At 44.3% G+C, this 17272-nt stretch overlaps 1 protein-coding gene across 3 annotated transcripts in view; it reads left to right on the forward strand.

Annotated features, from left to right (window-relative positions):
* PTBP1 (polypyrimidine tract binding protein 1) overlaps window positions 1-15115 on the forward strand; it is a 30798-nt gene extending 15683 nt beyond the window's left edge. For all 3 annotated transcript variants that reach the window (XM_074565373.1, XM_074565374.1, XM_074565376.1), the window contains 13 exons: window positions 136-211; window positions 1226-1398; window positions 2432-2578; window positions 3802-3972; window positions 4721-4831; window positions 5186-5360; window positions 5977-6054; window positions 7341-7489; window positions 10215-10248; window positions 10755-10847; window positions 11226-11442; window positions 11698-11775; window positions 11968-15115. In XM_074565373.1, coding sequence (XP_074421474.1) covers window positions 136-211; window positions 1226-1398; window positions 2432-2578; window positions 3802-3972; window positions 4721-4831; window positions 5186-5360; window positions 5977-6054; window positions 7341-7489; window positions 10215-10248; window positions 10755-10847; window positions 11226-11442; window positions 11698-11775; window positions 11968-12100 — 1635 coding nt within the window. In that variant the 3' untranslated portion in view covers window positions 12101-15115. The remainder of the gene's footprint in view (window positions 1-135; window positions 212-1225; window positions 1399-2431; window positions 2579-3801; window positions 3973-4720; window positions 4832-5185; window positions 5361-5976; window positions 6055-7340; window positions 7490-10214; window positions 10249-10754; window positions 10848-11225; window positions 11443-11697; window positions 11776-11967) is intronic.
* The last annotated feature ends 2157 nt before the right edge of the window (window positions 15116-17272 follow it).

Below are 17272 nucleotides of genomic sequence, written 5' to 3' on the forward strand. Positions count from 1 at the left end.
CCACTGTCAGTATATTTTCACTTACGCTTCTGTTCAGCTTCTCTACGCCTTAATTTCAATTGTTCTGCTTTAGGAGTACCTGAATAGAGTTTAGTAAAAATGCTGTCAGTTTACCTTTCATCTTTTCTTTTCCAGCGGGGATCTGACGAGCTTTTCTCTACTTGTGTTACTAACGGACCCTTTATCATGAGCAGCAACTCTTCTTCTGCAGGTAATATTGCCTATAAAAAAGAATAGCAATTGATAAGTATTGCAAATACTGTGAGGGGGGTCTGGTTTTTCCCCACTTAGTCTTAATTTTAAAAGCCATGCATTTTTAGTGGTACTAAGGCCTTTTGTAGGGCAATGCTGAATAATAATGAACTTCTGCCCTATACCCTTATAAGGTTAGTAGATTGAAAAAAATTTTTGCAGAACAGTTGCTAAAATGATTTTACCAAGTTAGAACGTGCAGGTTTTGCTGTAAACTGTTATACTTTAAGCACATTTGAATTTCACGTAGGATTATTTTGGCTGTGTTTAGTAGTTTGCTGCTATTTGGGAGTTTTACACCATCTAGAGATTAGTAATCCCACCCAAGACAGTGTCCTTGGGTGCTCAGTCCAGAACTTTGCCCTCTGTGCTGGTCAGGGCCTTGAAGTGTCTGTCTTTGAGCTACTGTTGTCTTTTGAGTCCCTTCTTGTTCTGCACGTGGCCTCCCAGATCCAGACTGGATCAGCTCCTGTCTCTGGTGTGCTGCTGGCAGTCTTTGCCATATGTAAAATCCATGTGAGCTAAAATTACGTTTTGGTTTGTATTTGGGTTAACGTCATTTGGTTTAATATCACTTGTTTTAAGATGTCCCCTTCAACCTGTTTCATTGCCAAGAATACGGGTCAGAGTGAAAAGGAAGCAAGCAGCAATCTTGAGTGAGCGGCTCAGACCTACACAAAGTAGAAATGTGGGTGGGTGTGTGCTGTAAACAAGCTGTAAAATGGCCACTGGAGAGTTGATTCCATTGCGGTGGCATTCAGCTATGTCACTTGCATCATGTAATTTGGAGGGAAAAAAAATTGAAATGAGTAAAACCATGTGTCTTCAGACTCTAGTTAAATTAAACTATTGAATTTCTCTGTAATCGAGAGTAATAACTGGATGGGGAGCACAAACTGTATGTCAGAAGTTGTAAGCATGTGCATATTCTTTCAAACTCGGTCAAATAAGCAGTAACTCTTGCTTTTTACAGCTAATGGAAACGACAGCAAAAAATTCAAAGGCGATAGTAGAAGTGCTGGGGTCCCATCCCGAGTAATCCACGTCCGCAAACTCCCCAGTGACGTCACAGAGGCAGAGGTCATTTCTTTGGGCTTACCTTTTGGCAAGGTCACCAATCTGCTCATGTTGAAAGGAAAAAATCAGGTATTGTCTCCCTAATTGAAAGCAGGGATTATGTCAAAGGCTTGATGAGTTTGTCATCAGTAAACCAGATCCAAGTTGTTTAAACAACTGTCATGTATTAGGAATCAATAACTTCTGCATACTATTATTTTACTTTTCCATGATTATCCCATGAGCTGTAGAAAATACTATTTTCAGACTGTACGAGGAGCTAAGTCCATAATTATAGGTTGTCACTTATAATTAGCATTATGCCTGGTTTTTAAATTACAGACCAGGTAAATTATTTGGACAGCAGTGACATGAGTTGGCCTTTTTCACTCAAGATGGTTTGACAGTTGAGTAACCACCAGTGTAACTTTGTGTATTAAGGACACCTTTACAGATACAATAAATTAGCTGGGTACAGCTAAAACACTCTTGGGTAACGCAGAAGGTGTGCACTAATTTGGTAGCTAAAATTGTCTTACAAATTAAGGAGTAAAAAAGCAAGCCAACTTTAATCATCGCTTAAAGTACTATGTCTTTAATCTTAATTATGAAAATGTGCCTCTGATACATTGCGTGGTGTGATTATATGTGAGTACTTAATGTAATGACTTGCTACAGTCCCTCACCTTTTTGTTCTGAAGTAGAGAAGACCGTGAAGGTACAGAACAGTGAGTGGCCTTCCTGCTCTCTAGAGAAGTATGGGAAGTTGCTAAATATGATAAGAGTTGGGGAGTCTGGATTATTGCTGTATTCTTGGGTTCTTGCAGACGCTTCTGTCACTGTCAGGTTCCGAAATATCTATGGCAGGGAGATCTTAGGATGAGACTGAAACATCATATACGTTAAGTCCGTCTGGGCAGTGAAGATCCTTGTTTGTTCTGCGCACAGTTGGTTCTTAAACAATTCTGTGTATAAAAGCTTGCATGTAAACGCGGTTGTGAAAATCAAATGCAGTTACAATTCACCCGGACGTTCTTCCTAAGGTTATCAGTTGTATAATGCTGTTGTCACCTGTTAATGTTGTCTCTGATAATATGTCAATGTTGGTTTGACTTCTGCGCAGGCTTTCATAGAAATGAATACGGAAGAGGCAGCCAACACCATGGTAAACTACTACACCACAGTCACTCCAGTCCTGCGGAGCCAGCCCATCTACATTCAGTTCTCCAACCACAAGGAGCTTAAGACAGACAACTCTCCAAACCAAGCAGTTAGTTCTTGTTCTGTACATTGTCATCCTGGTGGGAGGGACAGACACTTCGCAGCTGCTGGTTTGGTTTGTGCCGCTGGTGTAGGCCTGGGAGGGTTTTGAGATTTGGTTTAATATCAGAGTGGTAAACGGAGCATACTAGCTTCTAGCTGGTGGAATAAGATCTCCTGTAATAGCTTTTATCCAAAGCTTCTGCAGACTGCTAAAACTGCCTTAATGTCAAGGGAAGAAAATGCATAGTGACTATGAGATCATGAGAAGTGGTGTTTTAGCATTCTTTAGTTAGAAAGAGTATCAAAAGACAAGATTAACATCTAGTGCTTTAGGATGTTCTTTTCTAATATTGGAAAAATTTATGTAAAACGAAGCTCTGATGGGGCAAAACTTGTGTCTGCAGTTGAATACAGTCTGGTGCTGGTAAGTGCTGGCTTTGAGGCAGGCAGCCCTTGAACACAGCAGTTCTTAAGGCCTTGTCTGGGCTGTCTAGAGTTTCCATGCAGGGTTGCTCTGCATAGGGTAAAAAGGTTCCTTTTTCAGCTCAACTGCTCTTGGCAATCTTTCAGGACAGGAACACTGGAAAGAAGTTCAAGTTACTTGTGCCTCCTTATCAGGGGTGGCTGCCGAGTACCGCTGGTTTGCCTCCTCTCACCTTTCAGGCTGCCTTTCCCCAGGATCAGAGCATCTAGTGCTGTGCAGATGAAATGCTGCTATTGGGTGCATCTAACAAAGCCAGAATCTGATGCCCAACAGTGAGCACATCGTAACGTTTTATGTGTGAGGGGGACTCTGCAGGAGAACTCGCAAGTCAGTTTTCACTCCTGGATCCCCATAGCAGATGTGCATTAATCTTTCAGTCTTGGCAGCTTCTGTAGGATTGTGGAGATGGTGTTTCACCCCAGAAGAGCCTAGTTTTTCCTTTTTTTGAAACAATAGAATAATTTTGCTGCATTGGTAGATGCTGAGCAAGGTTCTAGCAGTAGCATAAGTCCTTCATATTTTATTTAGTCTGTATTTTTTTGCATTGCTCTTACTGATCGGGGTGGTCTGTATTGTCCGTGTTTAAAACGTGCAAAAATCGTTGCCTTAGGAACAGTAAATTGCTTTCTGTTTTTCTGCTAACTGTTGAGTTCTGCTGGTAGTTTGCAGATAGGAAGCTCAAGAGAAGCTGACTGTGTATTTTTGCAAGCAGGAGTGTCAGTCTAACAGAATGTTTGGTTCTGCAGCGTGCCCAAGCAGCTCTGCAAGCAGTGAATTCTGTCCAGTCTGGAAACCTAGCGCTGTCAGCCTCTGCTGCAGCAGTAGACGCAGGAATGGCGATGGCTGGCCAGAGCCCTGTCCTGAGGATCATTGTTGAGAATCTCTTCTATCCTGTCACTCTAGATGTTCTGCATCAGGTAAAACATGTTGCCACAACTTCTTGACGATTGCCCTGGAGGAAGGGCTAGCAACAAATAGTGAATTGCTGTATTTGCAATGTCTATGTGTCTGTATAATTCAAGTTCTGAACATGGCTGTCAAATTTCTACCTTCTGGAGACCTGGACACCCACTCAAGATTCTTCTATTTTTGGTCTCGATCTGGCCAGACTTGAATTTCCAGAGATTTGATTGCTGGTCCATTTTAATTGGATTACAGTCTGGTACGGTGCATGGGACAAACATTTGTTTTCAAGACAGCTCTTCAAGTTTTCTTTAGGTTTTAGCAGAAGTAGCTGTTATACATCGTTGTGCAAGGGTAGGGGGGAGCAAATCCAGTGTCAAGGAGTCACTTGGGCAGTTGCCTATTTGGAAAGTTCCTGCTGTCCTCTGTGGCTGCTTAGCTTAATCTTCACATTTAAAATGCAAACTTGACTGCATTTAAGAACCCCAGAAATTGTTGGAAAGTTCCAGTTTGTGAAGGTGTCTGTGAATTGTCCTGTGTAAGAACTCACAATAAACAAAAACTTTATTAAGGGGGCCGTTCAGTCACCCTGTTTTTCTAGTCCCATGCCACGATGCAAGTTAAGCAACGCCCGCGGTGTAGGGTAAAACCATACATTGTTGAGTTGGAAAGCTAACAAGGTGAAAGTATAACTTCTGTCGTCTCTGCTTCTAATAATCAATATGAAATGAGATAATGATATATGCAAATATTATCTTGCAGATTTTTTCCAAATTTGGTACAGTCTTGAAAATAATCACATTCACGAAGAACAACCAATTTCAGGCCCTGTTACAATATGCTGACCCAGTGAGTGCTCAGCATGCCAAACTGGTGAGTAGTATGCCTGCAGTGCTAAACACCTGAATTATTTTAGCTTTTAGGCTGGCTTTTATTAATCTAGGGTCAGTGTTAGAAAGTATTTGGTTTACGTGAGCGTTGCCCTCATGGCAGATCACGTGTGGGAGCGGGAGGGCATTTCCCCACCAAGAGCAGTGCGAGTAACTCGGGTGGGTGCTGAAGGGGCTCAAACAAAGTGGTGTTTTCTCTACACAAAGCAAGACGCTGGCTCCATCTGCAGATACACCCTGGTACCTGGGATGGTGTAACACCTTCTCTCTTCAGAGATCTGTTCCTGTGATGTTAGTTAAATGCATCTTGGATGAAGAATGGTTTGTTTCCTTGCAGTCTTTAGATGGACAGAATATCTACAATGCCTGTTGTACGCTGCGCATAGATTTCTCAAAGCTCACAAGCCTCAATGTAAAATACAATAACGATAAGAGCAGAGATTATACACGACCAGACCTACCTTCTGGGGATAACCAGCCCGCTCTTGATCAGACAATGGCAGCTGCTTTTGGTGAGAATTCTTCCAGTGGGAGCAGGACAGATGTGACTGATGTGTGTGTCAGATGGGGAAAGGGAGGGGGCACGATTCTAGAGTGTTTGGTCACCGAAATTTTGGAATACGGTGTGACTAAAGAGGAAAATTTGAGAACCACTGAATCAGACTGGTGCAAAATACTAGTAGGAACATATGGGTGTGGGTGTGTGCTGCTGCTTTGAAGGCTCCTCTCCATTTGGGTGAGGACTGTTTAAGGTTTTCAATCTGTCTGTGCTTCTAGTGCCATCTGCTGTTTTGCCCACAGTATGGACTCGGGGATGATTTGGGGTGTTGTAACCTATACTTTGAAAACTGTGTTGTGGTTAAACAGTTGCAGGAGCTACTGGCTTGTGTTCTGGTCAACAGCTCTATCCTAATGGCTGTTTCAGAACAGCGGAGTTGGAGGAAGAATGGTTTTTGTAACTACTTAGAGTTCAGTGTTACAGTAGAGGCATTTTTGAATTACTATTTGTGTTTTAGGGTTTAGCTTTCAACTAAATGCTTATGTTGAAGGGCAGATCATGGCATTCCAGCTAAGTCTAGAGTTGTCTTGCTGTTGACTGTCTCTGTATAATGTGTATACCTTTCTCAGGTGCCCCAGGAATAATCTCCGCTTCTCCGTATGCGGGAGCTGGCTTTCCTCCTACCTTTGCAATTCCTCAGGCTGCAGGTACTGTATTTCGTAAGTTGAAATTTTATATGGGTTTTCTGTTGCTGCAGCATCTTGGTGTTTTAAAGCTAAGTAGTGATATTTTTGTTGGGGTTAGAATGATGTTTCAGTACATAATCTCAACTAGGAATGCAAGTGTGCAGCTGTAGCACCTCTGGCTAGGCAGTATCCCAGTGACAAGGAAAATAAGTAGCAGGATGGGAGAGAATAGAAAAGGCAGTACTGAAAATAATTGGGGGAGATGGGGAAGGAGGTCAATTTTTTTTATATTTCAAATTTCTTCAAGTGGCTGCAGAGGTTGGGAACTTGCTTTGACTGCTGTAAACGTGGTCAAAAGCAAGGAATCTTTGTCCATTTTTTTCCTAAATATTTTGAGTAAAGCTAGTGTCTAAACGGGAACCTAATTACATACAGTGTTATAGTTGCACTGTGAAGTTTGCAGCTCACGTTGCAGGTAACAAATTATTGCTACTTACAGAAATATCTCACTGTCTGAGATAAAAGGCTTAGGTTTAGGTGCTAAATATACTCACTGGAGTGCTAGACTAAACAATTTTTGCTTTGTTTTTCATAGCATACCAAGCTATGTTGACTTTCTTGTAACTGGATGGAATTTCTTTGCTTATGACAAACAAGCACAGATCAAACTGGTGAACCGTTGATGTACTGTCAGTGTCCTGGCCTGTTGGGGACATAGACAATGCCGCTTTGAGAAGTAGTTTAACTGATTCCTAGCAATTTTGGGTTGAACTCTAAAGCTCTTCCCTATGGAGGGCTATAACAGGGTGAGGTGCCAGCTGCTACAGTTAGCAACCTAGAGATGCCTGTAAATAAAATGGTAATGTTTCTGGACTCAAGAGCCGATGGCAGTGTATGATGTCTGACTGTTACATGCATGGTTAAAGAACAAAGCGTTTTTGGCATGCACTGGTTGGAAAGACCCTTACAAATGCACCGTTTGTGATACCTTTCCTGCACCAACAGAGCTGAGGCTTTGTGCTGATTCCGCTTCTTGTGACACATGCAAAATATTGTAGTCAACAAGATAGTGCTGAGAGGCACCTGTTCAGCACCAGGCACTGCAAGAGCAAATACGATTAGGAATGATGACATTTCCTGCGGCACCAGAATTGGAGGCTCCTATTGCTCCTAGAATACATGGTCACTGTGTTTTGAATGGTTACTTGCATGTTACAGAAGGTGTGCTGTTCTCCCTTCTGGTGCAGCAAATACACTAGAGTACGTGCTGTTAATTTCTTTACTGGTTAATATTCTTTAATTTCCAGGCCTGACAGTTCCAAATGTTCATGGAGCACTAGCTCCTTTGGCTATCCCATCAGCAGCAGCTGCAGCGGCTGCAGCAGGACGGATTGCCATTCCCGGCCTCGCTGGGGCAGGGAACTCTGTTCTGCTGGTTAGCAATCTGAATCCTGAGGTTAGTGGAGTCCTAACTTTACTTTTTTTTCTCCTTCCTGTTACCTCTGCTTTCACTTTCTGAACACAGATTGTGCTGAAACTCATTGAAAGTGAAATCCTACTGTATCCTAAAGGAAACGGCAAAACTAGAAACGCAGATGACGTGCTCTGCCGACTCTAAAACTCAAAGCAGATCAGTACTCTAGTTGCTGAAGGGAAATGAGAAAATCCATCGCAAATTAAAATGTTGCTCTTCTTTGGTTCAAAGCCAAGGATGCTGCCTGCCTGCTCTTGTCCCATAAAGACTACAATGGCTGTCCCTTGCTCCCTCTTTTATTTGGAGTCTCCCTGCCATTCCATGGAATAGTGTCATTTGGGTCACAGAATAGTCAATTCCATTCTTTCTTTCCCGTAGCATGTTCTAGTTTTCAATAACATTAATTCAGAACTGCAGAGAGAGTTTGTCCTGACCTTTGCTCTTTCTGTGTAGTGTCTGGACCCCTGCCAGCTTGACCTTGTACCTGTGCAGTATTTCCTCTGCCATGTGCTTGCACATTTTCCCTTTCCAAGATTCCTGGAAGTTTTTTCTTAGATAAACCCCTTAACAGCTCACAGTTTACATTTTCAATTCTACTTAACTTAGTGAGTTGAAATATTGGGGTTTCTTTAAAAATAAAGCAAGTCATATTTGAACAAAAATCTTCTTTAATGAAAGAGAGCGTCATAAGAGATTTGATACGGGTATCTTGGATTTTTCTTTGGTCAGCTTTTGGCTCTTTGTTGGATTGAAAGTGTAGAATCTTCCAGTGTGTGCAGTAGAGTATGATGAGTCTCTGCTGAAAAACACTCTTACTGGTGGGACTGTGCACACAAGTTAATACTACTTTGCAAAGCTATAAAACTTACCAGCAATGTCAGAGTAACCACAAAACCTCTTTTGCATCAAAGGGGAAGCCTGGATGTGATGAATGATCAAAATATTTAACTCTTGATGAGACGAACCGATTGGATCAGTATTTCAGACTGCTCTTTTTACCTGTCATTACTGTTTTCTCCAGGGCATGAAATAATGGCAGGGACTGTGATACAGCTTTGGATGGGATGAGTTGCTCTTTCTACCTAGGAACTGCTCTGCCATTCCATGAACTGTGTCATCTCTGGCTTGGTCCCACGACTTGCTGTTCAGATAACAAACAGTCTTAAGCCTTAAGAGCTGGCATCATTACTCTTGATCAGCGTAATACTGTCAAGTGTGTGTTTCTTGGGATGACTTTGCGTTGTCTGGGTGGCAGTGACAGGCCAAAGGACTGTGCTGGACCTGTTATATTTGCATGTGTTCCCAGCGCTCGGAGCAGTGGCTGAATGGTGTTGCACAGCTCTTGGTTAAGTAGGAACAAGCAGTTATTTCATGCCTTGTATTTTTTTGATGAGCTCTTCACTATCCATCCAGCTTATCTTTGGGCTAGAGAGACTTTGATACTTGTACTGAAGCTGTGAACTAACAGACCTGAAACTTTTTCCATTGCCTGTATAATCAGTGTTGTAGAAACTTACCTGTGCCACAACCAGTTAGTTAAGAGACAGTATTTCTCTGGAGTGACTACTCTGCACTAATGCATAAGGCTTTTTTTTTCTGAATCAGAGTTGTGGGAATCGACATTACTGCATATTTTCCCTTTTCACAATGACTGGAGGAAGTCTGCATGTCTCAGCTTGCTTTGACTTCGAATGCAGACCCTTGGCTGGGTGCGAAGTTAGTGCTGTCACTGGGAGCAGAGGTGCTTTTCCTGCCTTTCTGGCCTAAGGAACAGCAGTTTGGGGTTTCTGCATGGTGAGGCCAAGCCACGGAGGTGGAAAGGAATAGACCTCTGTGGCAAGTGAGGTACCAAGTTCCGTTCTACCAAGTGCTCCTAGCAGACCTTCGAGGTTTTTTTTGTAGTGGTACAGCTGCTCATCCAGATAACTCTTGCTTTAAAGGCAGTGGTTGGTATCTAAATTGGACTTCTCTCGTTTTGTTACAGCTGAGTGTGCAATGTGGATTGCTTCCAGTAGTCGCTGGTCCTAAAGCAACCAATACAGCTGTGGTTTTGACTTGATCCATGAAGTAATTTCTTCTAAGAAATACTTGTAATCCGAGAAAATATTTTTTTTTAGTCAAATTTTAGGGAATATCACTGCAATTAAATTCTGTATTAAAGCCTGTAGAAGTCACTCTGTTGTGATACTGTCTCTTACTTCTTTGTATATCTTAAGTAAAAATGCCTTTTCTTTATCATTGTGTTCCACTAGGTAAAACCTATTAACTGTTTCTGTAAACAAGTTATTGTATGTAGAATTCTATAAATCTGACTGATGGAACACTACATATTTCCTTATGTATTTACTGACCTGTGTTTTTTGCTACTTTTTTCTTTTCTCCCCATCCCTGAATTTTTTTTCTTCCCCTGATCCGGAATTTCTTTGCCAACTGACTGCACGGTACTTCTGCTTCCTGTTGTTGCTTGAAACAAAAAATAAAAACATTCCCCTTCCAAAAAAAAAAAAAAAAACCCTGCTCTTCGGAAACCAACCTGCCCTTCAATATTAACCATCTTGAAAACTTCATCATCCATCAACCAATTTCGCCATTTCCTGCGGGGACTCTGCCCTTCCTCGTTGTGGACGATTTGTGCAACCTCGCTCTCCCCTTCGATTCCTTACCTCTTCCCTGTCCCTCCGCTGCCTTGCTCTGCTGTTCTCTAAAGAGAGTTACACCCCAATGCCTCTTTATTCTTTTCGGTATGTTATTATTCACACTTTTTATTACCTTGTTTTTCATTTATTTGAGATTACTTTTTTTGATACTTCAAAAATGTACAGTTTGCAGTTTGCCATTTTTTTGAATGCATAATTTCATTTTTACATTGTTTACTTAGTTTGCTATTTAATTTAGTTTGCCTTTATTTTATGTTCAGTTATGCATGGTTTATTGCTTTGCATGTCTTTTTATAAGAGTTTTAAATTGTGATAGCATGCTAAATTGTCCAGTCTTCTGGCAGTAAGATTTTTGCTTTTTGCTGAAACCCAGTATCTTTTCTTTAATGTATTGTTCCATTATTATTCTGCTATATAAGAATTTCCCCTAATTAGAGCAGAATAAGTAACCATGGTTGGAATGAGATCAGTTCTGGTTGTGAATGAATGTTTTTGCTGTTGGATTGATTAGCTAATAGCTAATATTAAGTTGAATGCAACTTCATTTTTTCCATTACCTGAGACTGTTCTTGTTTCCTCACTTTCTGAAGGAGTCTATGGTGATGTGCAGAGGGTGAAGATTTTATTTAATAAGAAAGAGAATGCCCTAGTTCAGATGGCTGATGGGAACCAGGCCCAGCTTGGTAAGCAAGCTTAAAAGTACGAGACGCTTAGCGCTAAGAGACCTAATGGGTAATTAAAGCTTTAATATCAGTACTTTCTTCTCTTCCAAAAAAAAGACCCAAAACCTGAATGTTTCCATGCCCTTAATTGTCTGCCTGCGTATGTAGTATGGATTTGGGGCAGCTCTGGAGAAGGTATGGTTTGTTTGTGCGAGATAATCTAGAGGGGAAATAGCATAACCGATACAGTGAGGCAGAGTGACTATGGCTGTCACGCAGTTCCTGGAGGATGTGGCATCTGCATAGGGAAGAAGTAGAATGAAGTTCTAGCTTTGACTTACATGTCTGGAGAGAACTGTGAAATACCGCTGTGGTCAGTGCTGTCTCTAACCCTTGCAGCCATGAGCCATTTAAATGGCCAGAAGCTTCACGGGAAGCCAATCCGTATAACATTATCCAAGCACCACACAGTGCAGCTTCCCCGCGAGGGACAGGAGGACCAAGGTCTGACTAAGGATTATGGAAATTCTCCTCTACATCGTTTCAAGAAACCAGGCTCCAAAAATTTCCAAAACATCTTTCCCCCGTCTGCCACTCTTCATCTCTCCAATATTCCGTAAGTACCTGCCTGGAGAGTTCCTATGTGGCTGAGTATAAAAACGTTTGCAATTTTAGTGTGTGAGTAAATAACGGTCAGCTTTTTGCTGCTAGCAGGAGGAAGGCTTGCCCATGTTCCTCCTCTTCCTCATAGCCTTTCCCAGTCCAAGAAACTACTGGTAGAGAATTTAGAAAAAGCTCTAATGAGAGTTGGTGTTTAGAGATTAATTTGGTCCGTCAATGTACGTTTGACTGCAAAAACTATTTGTTTCAGACCTTCAATAACTGAAGAAGACCTTAAGATGTTATTTTCAACCAATGGTGGGATGGTGAAAGGATTCAAATTCTTCCAGTAAGTGTTTTCTCTTAACGTCCTGTCCTTACACTGGGCTTTTCAGCGTGCAAAGGGTAGAAGTGTATTGCAATTACCTGGGTGGTTAACTTTCTGCTGCCTTGTTGAGTGCTAGATAAGAAAACTTGCACTGAGTCAGGGAAACTCTGCACGTGGAGGTACTGAATGTGTCTGAAACTTGTGTCTTGTCAGGAAGGACCGTAAAATGGCTCTGATCCAGATGGGCTCTGTGGAAGAAGCCATTCAATCGCTCATTGAGCTCCATAATCATGACCTGGGTGAGAACCATCACCTGCGTGTGTCCTTCTCGAAGTCCACCATTTAGAGCTTTGGAAGGCGTGAGACAAAATGGACTTGACTTAAAACCTCTTGGGTTCAGCCTTGACCTTTAAAAGGCTGAACACGAGGGTTTCAACTTCCATCATTCCAGAAAAAAAGCCACTTTAAAAATGCAGCTGAAGTGACCTTAAAAGACCAGAGATTTTATTTTTTTAAAGAGAAATCAGTTTACCGGTTTTTAAAAAAAAAATAATAATTAAATCTAATTCATATTGCTAACCTTGCGGTGATGGGTAACAATCTTGACTGTTCAAATAAAAATCACAAGTTAAAGTTTACACTTTGGAACCTGCTCTGGGAAATTCCCCTCCCCTCCTGCTCCTTCTCCCCCAAAACGCAGATCCTAACAAGTTTATCAGGTTTCACATTGATGCCTTTTTTATTTTCTTTACCCATCCATGCCTTGAAAGACCTAAAACCACTGTGTAAATTCACTTTAGCGCCTTTTGAGTCAGGATTTTGCAAAATGCATGGTGTATAGGAGCTCCCAACTCGCCCAGCACAAACATTAAGTTGCATTGATCCTACCTTAACTGTGCATCTGCTGTCCTGTGCCTTAAACCTTTTTACTTCTTTGGGGAAAACATCGGAGCTGCAGGGAGTGGATGGGAGAGTTGAGGGGAAAGCGGTGAGCTCTGGCTGACTGCCCGGCTCGCGGTGGGGAAGGACAAGTGGAGCTGGCAAAGTGGATAAAGAAAATATTGGGCTTTGACTCTTCAGGCAGTTGTATCCCACTGTCCGTGAAATGTTGCAACCTGCATAGTGTCGTGTCTCTTCATGCCACTTTCCAATCCGCTCGTGGTTTTATCGCCATCTGCAAACAGCAAGTGGGAGTTATTTAAGATCCTTTGTCCGTAACATTCAGACCAAGCGGAAAGGTCTGGGTGGGGAAACGTTCCCAAACCAAATCATTCCATTGTCACCAGCGAGTCCCCGGGCTCTGCCCTTCACAAGAGCATTGATCAGGAGATGAAATTTAACCACTGTTGGACACTTGTGAAGACGAATCATTACGAGTTTGTCGAAATCATGTGTGTGTATATATATATATCTAAATACTTGGCTAGGATTTGAAGAATTATTGGATATCCCACATTTAGAAAGGTGTTCATGTGAGTCACCTTCGTGCCCCTAATTTGAGATTAACAAGACCAATGTAGCTCTGCCATCATTCTTATAGCATGTCTTCAGCGTTTGAGCTTTTTGTTTTAATTCTTGTATTATACTTTTTGATGCCGTTGCTGTCATCTGTGCCTAGCAATATTTCCAGTTGACCAAATATTCTAATCTCTTTATATGCAAAAGAAATAGTTTAAGTACCTTTTATAGAATGATAAGATGGTATAAACATAATCTAAATTTACTCCTTTGTGGTATTACCCTTGTATACTGTACTTTCTTATTTTTTTTTTTTGTAATTGAAACTGTAGGGCAGGAATTTAGTTATCAGGCTGAGGTCATGACTGAGGATGAGTAATGTAATGAAATCGATAAAACGTGTTAAGCAAAGCAGATTTTTTTTTTTAAAAGCAAAGTGTTTGAGATAACAAGCCACAGATAGCTTGTGAATTTAAGAAAAAGGACCCAGGCTAAAGTTTTTACCTTTTTAACCTATAAGCCCAAATCTTCTAAGTTATAGGAAGGGAACTTATTAAAAGTAGAATGCAGCAGATCGTTTTTTCCCAATGATACAACCATTTTATTATTATTTTTTTTTCTGGCTTACAACTCTTTCCCAGGCCATTCTGCCTTCTATTTTGTGTAATCCGATGTTGCCTTACATTTCCCTCTAACCTGCAACCTGTTCGGATGCAAAATAACAAGAATCTTGTACTTTTTTTCAGGGTTTTTCTGCAAATTGTGGACCAAAGTTTGTTTTTTAATTGTCTTAGTGTTGCAAGTTATGATTTCCTTGCTTAGTGTGGGAGCTCTTGACTTGCCTAGCACTGAGTGTTTGGAAAAGTCTTAACTTTTCTTAGTTTCCTCCCTGGACTCTCGAGGATGTGAATTATGCTGGAGGAGCGTGTGGCGGCTGAGTGGGGGTTCAGCTTGGGTTGCTGGTGTGAGATGGGGAATCCTTGTCTGCCGTTGTCTTCCGCTTGTGGCTGAGGAGTGTGAAACACCTTCACTGCAGGCGGTGCGCTGGGAGAGCTCAGCCTGGGAGCGGATGCTGGTTTCGGTTACCTCGAAATCCGAGCGAGCCTGTTAATGGAGCCTTGAGATCTCCTCTCTGGGAAGCTCCAGGTTTCCTTGCCAGCATCTCACATTCAGGAGGGCAAATTCTGGTGTCTTGGTGGTAGTTGTGGGAGCTAATTAGCTCGTGTCCCTTCCTCCTGAAGTGGCAAAAGGGTTCCTCCTGCAGGGGGGGTGGAGCACGGGCTCCATCCACCCCGGAGCGTCCCCGCAACCCAAGCGGAACAGCGGTGGTGTAACCTTCAGTGTGTTCTGTCAGCCTCAGCCCAGCTCCTGGGAGGAGGCTTGTTGGAATGAAACCTGTCCGGTGGCCTTTAACACTGATTTGGTCAACCCACAGGCTCTTTAGATTTTTTTTTTTTTTTGCAAAATGCAAGCAAATGAAGTGAGGTAACCCCAGAACCCAGGCGATTGTGGGTTTTTCCTTTGGATCCCTGTGTTTGCATGTAAAGAATGTGAGTAACAAAAAGGGTGTACATATTTATAATTTTTTTATACCTGTTGTAAGACATGAGGGGGCAGCAAAACCCAGTTTTTTATGGTGAACAGATGTATTGTATATTTTGATAACAGCTATTACAGGTTCAGTATTGTGGAAGGTGGGGTGGGGAGGGTAAGCATACACAACATCAGAATTCCATTGCCTCTTTCAAAGAATGTTTGTAATGCAAAAAGAAATGAAATTAAAACTATTTTATAACAACCTTTGTACCTTTCTGTAGCTCCATTATTTACTGTTCAGATTGTAGAAAGCAGTTATTGGCCAGTCTGTACTTGTGCTTTCAATAAATTTCTTCTGTATTCTTTGCTTCTGATTTTCCTATCTTTTTATTGTGCCTATTTTGCTTCTGATTTTTTTTTTTTTCCTTCTAATGTAATTTCAGCTGCCTCATTTTATATAACTTCCGACTCCTCACATACCTCTGGGCTGGCAGTTTGGCCCTGCTGTGCGGTGAGGGGTGGTGAGCCCGGGGCGGGGGGCTGTCACCCGCATCCGTCCCCCCTCCAGCCTTTGGGTGCCGCGGTGAGTTCAGAGGTATGAGGCTGTGGGGCCTTCACTGATGCTCTGCCTGTGTCACACTCCAACACTTTTTATTTATTTATTTATTTTACTTCATGTTCCTAAACTTTCCATATATTCTAGCTAATACCCATGAAATAACCCACTTTCCAGTCAAATCCGTGATTCTCTCTGTAGTGTTGCGCTGTAGCTGTGGTGAAGCTCTGGCCAGCTGGAGCTGAGGCTCCCGCAGAGCGGGACGAGGGATGGCTTCGATTCCGGGGGGCTGCTCCGTGCGAGAACCCCCTGTGGGGCACAGCGGTGTGTCCCTCCGCTCCCTGGGGAGCGGGGCTTGTCACAGAGCTTTGGTTTCTCACCAGCCAGCTCAGCATGGCCGAAACTCCTTTCGGAGAGTCCCTGGTGCAGGCCTGGAGCCCTCGGAGCGTGCTTGGGCTCCTGGGGGCAGAGCCGGGCTTGGGGATGTGGAACTCCCAAAGCTTTGTCTCTGGGGAAGCGGTGGAGCAGGGGGGAGATGGGATTCCCCCGAAGCCCATCCTGGGCTGTGGTGGCCAGTGCGCTGTGCTGGGAGCTGGAGCAGAAAGGGGGGGTGCAGGCACCCCCGGTGCCATCCTGTAGCACCAGTGGGCAGGCACCCCATCTTCTCGGGTAGAAGGGAGCAATGTCCTGAGCTCTTGCTGTCCCCTCTGTGCAGGGGCACCAAACAGCAGCTGATTTCATGGGTGATTTCATGGCAGCTCTCCTGCGGGGGCCGGGGCTCCTGACATGGCTGTTCCTTGCAAGTGTGGGAGGATTTGGAACAGCCCCATGCTAACGAGCGTTAATCGCTCCTGGTTTGGCCCAGCGTGTTCTCCTGTGCCAGGCTTGCCAGCGAGTGATGGCAACGGCTGTGCAAACCGCCATCTCTGTGCCCGTCTGGTTTCCCAGATGAGGTTGTTGTGACCCGATCGTCTTCCTAGATACCGGGAAGGTTGTTGTGACCCGATGTCCCAGGGAGGTGACCTGAGCTGCAGAGCGTGGCCAGTGTCCATCCATGTCCTGGCAGGTCCCTGGGTGAAGCTGCGGGCACCGACTTCTGCCTTTGTTCCTGCTCCCGGTGGAGCCCGGGCACGGGGGCGGGAGAGCGGGCGATGGAGCCCTGCGGAAGGCGCGAGGCCCCTGGCCCAGCGAGGGGGGGTCCCTGTGCCCAGCCTTGTCCCTCTCTGACAAGTAATGAATTGCTAATTAGCAGCCTGGTGCAGTAATTATGTTCTCCCAGCCCTGGCTGCCGGCGAAGCCCATATCGATGGGATGCGATGGGCTGGGTCGCCATGGAAACGGCGGCAGTTCCCTGGCGGGAGGATGGATCCTGCCCGTGGCTCCGCTGTCCCCTCCCTTCCCAGGGCAGAGACCCCCGGGATGGGGGGGGTCAGGGTGGCACCGGGGCAGGGTGTCCCCAGTGGTGGGGTGTCCCCAGCCCCCCATGAGGAGGGCAGGGCTGGGGCAGAGCCCCATGATGCTGCCCTGCCCGTGTCTGCTCAGCACTGCGGAGCCCGCTCCTGCCTGGGCCCGTGACCGGGACGCCTCGGCCACAGCGCGGGGAACATTTCCAAGGGGAAACGCTGACTTGGGGAAACCCGGGTTGCTTTCAGCGGGAATACGCCGGTCTCACCAGCTCCGCATCCAACGGCTCTTCCGCACAACGCCCTGCCCAGAGCAGGGGGAAGCAGCTCACGGCAGAATAACCGCCCTCGGAAAGGCCCGTCCTTCCGCGCGGCCTCGGCGTCTCTGGGTGCAGAACACGGATTTGCTGCCAGCCCCCCCCACCCCTGCTGCTCCCCCCCTGGGTGCCCCTCTGCGGGCTGTGGGTGCTTCTGAGCACCCCTCCATAAACCAGCATGTGCTTAATGGTACCCCCGGTGCGGTATGGGGAGGGAGGAGGCACCCCAGGGACTGCACCCCCAGCGC

Source organism: Larus michahellis, chromosome 23 (genome assembly GCF_964199755.1).
Source record: "Larus michahellis chromosome 23, bLarMic1.1, whole genome shotgun sequence".
Lineage (NCBI taxonomy): Eukaryota > Metazoa > Chordata > Aves > Charadriiformes > Laridae > Larus > Larus michahellis.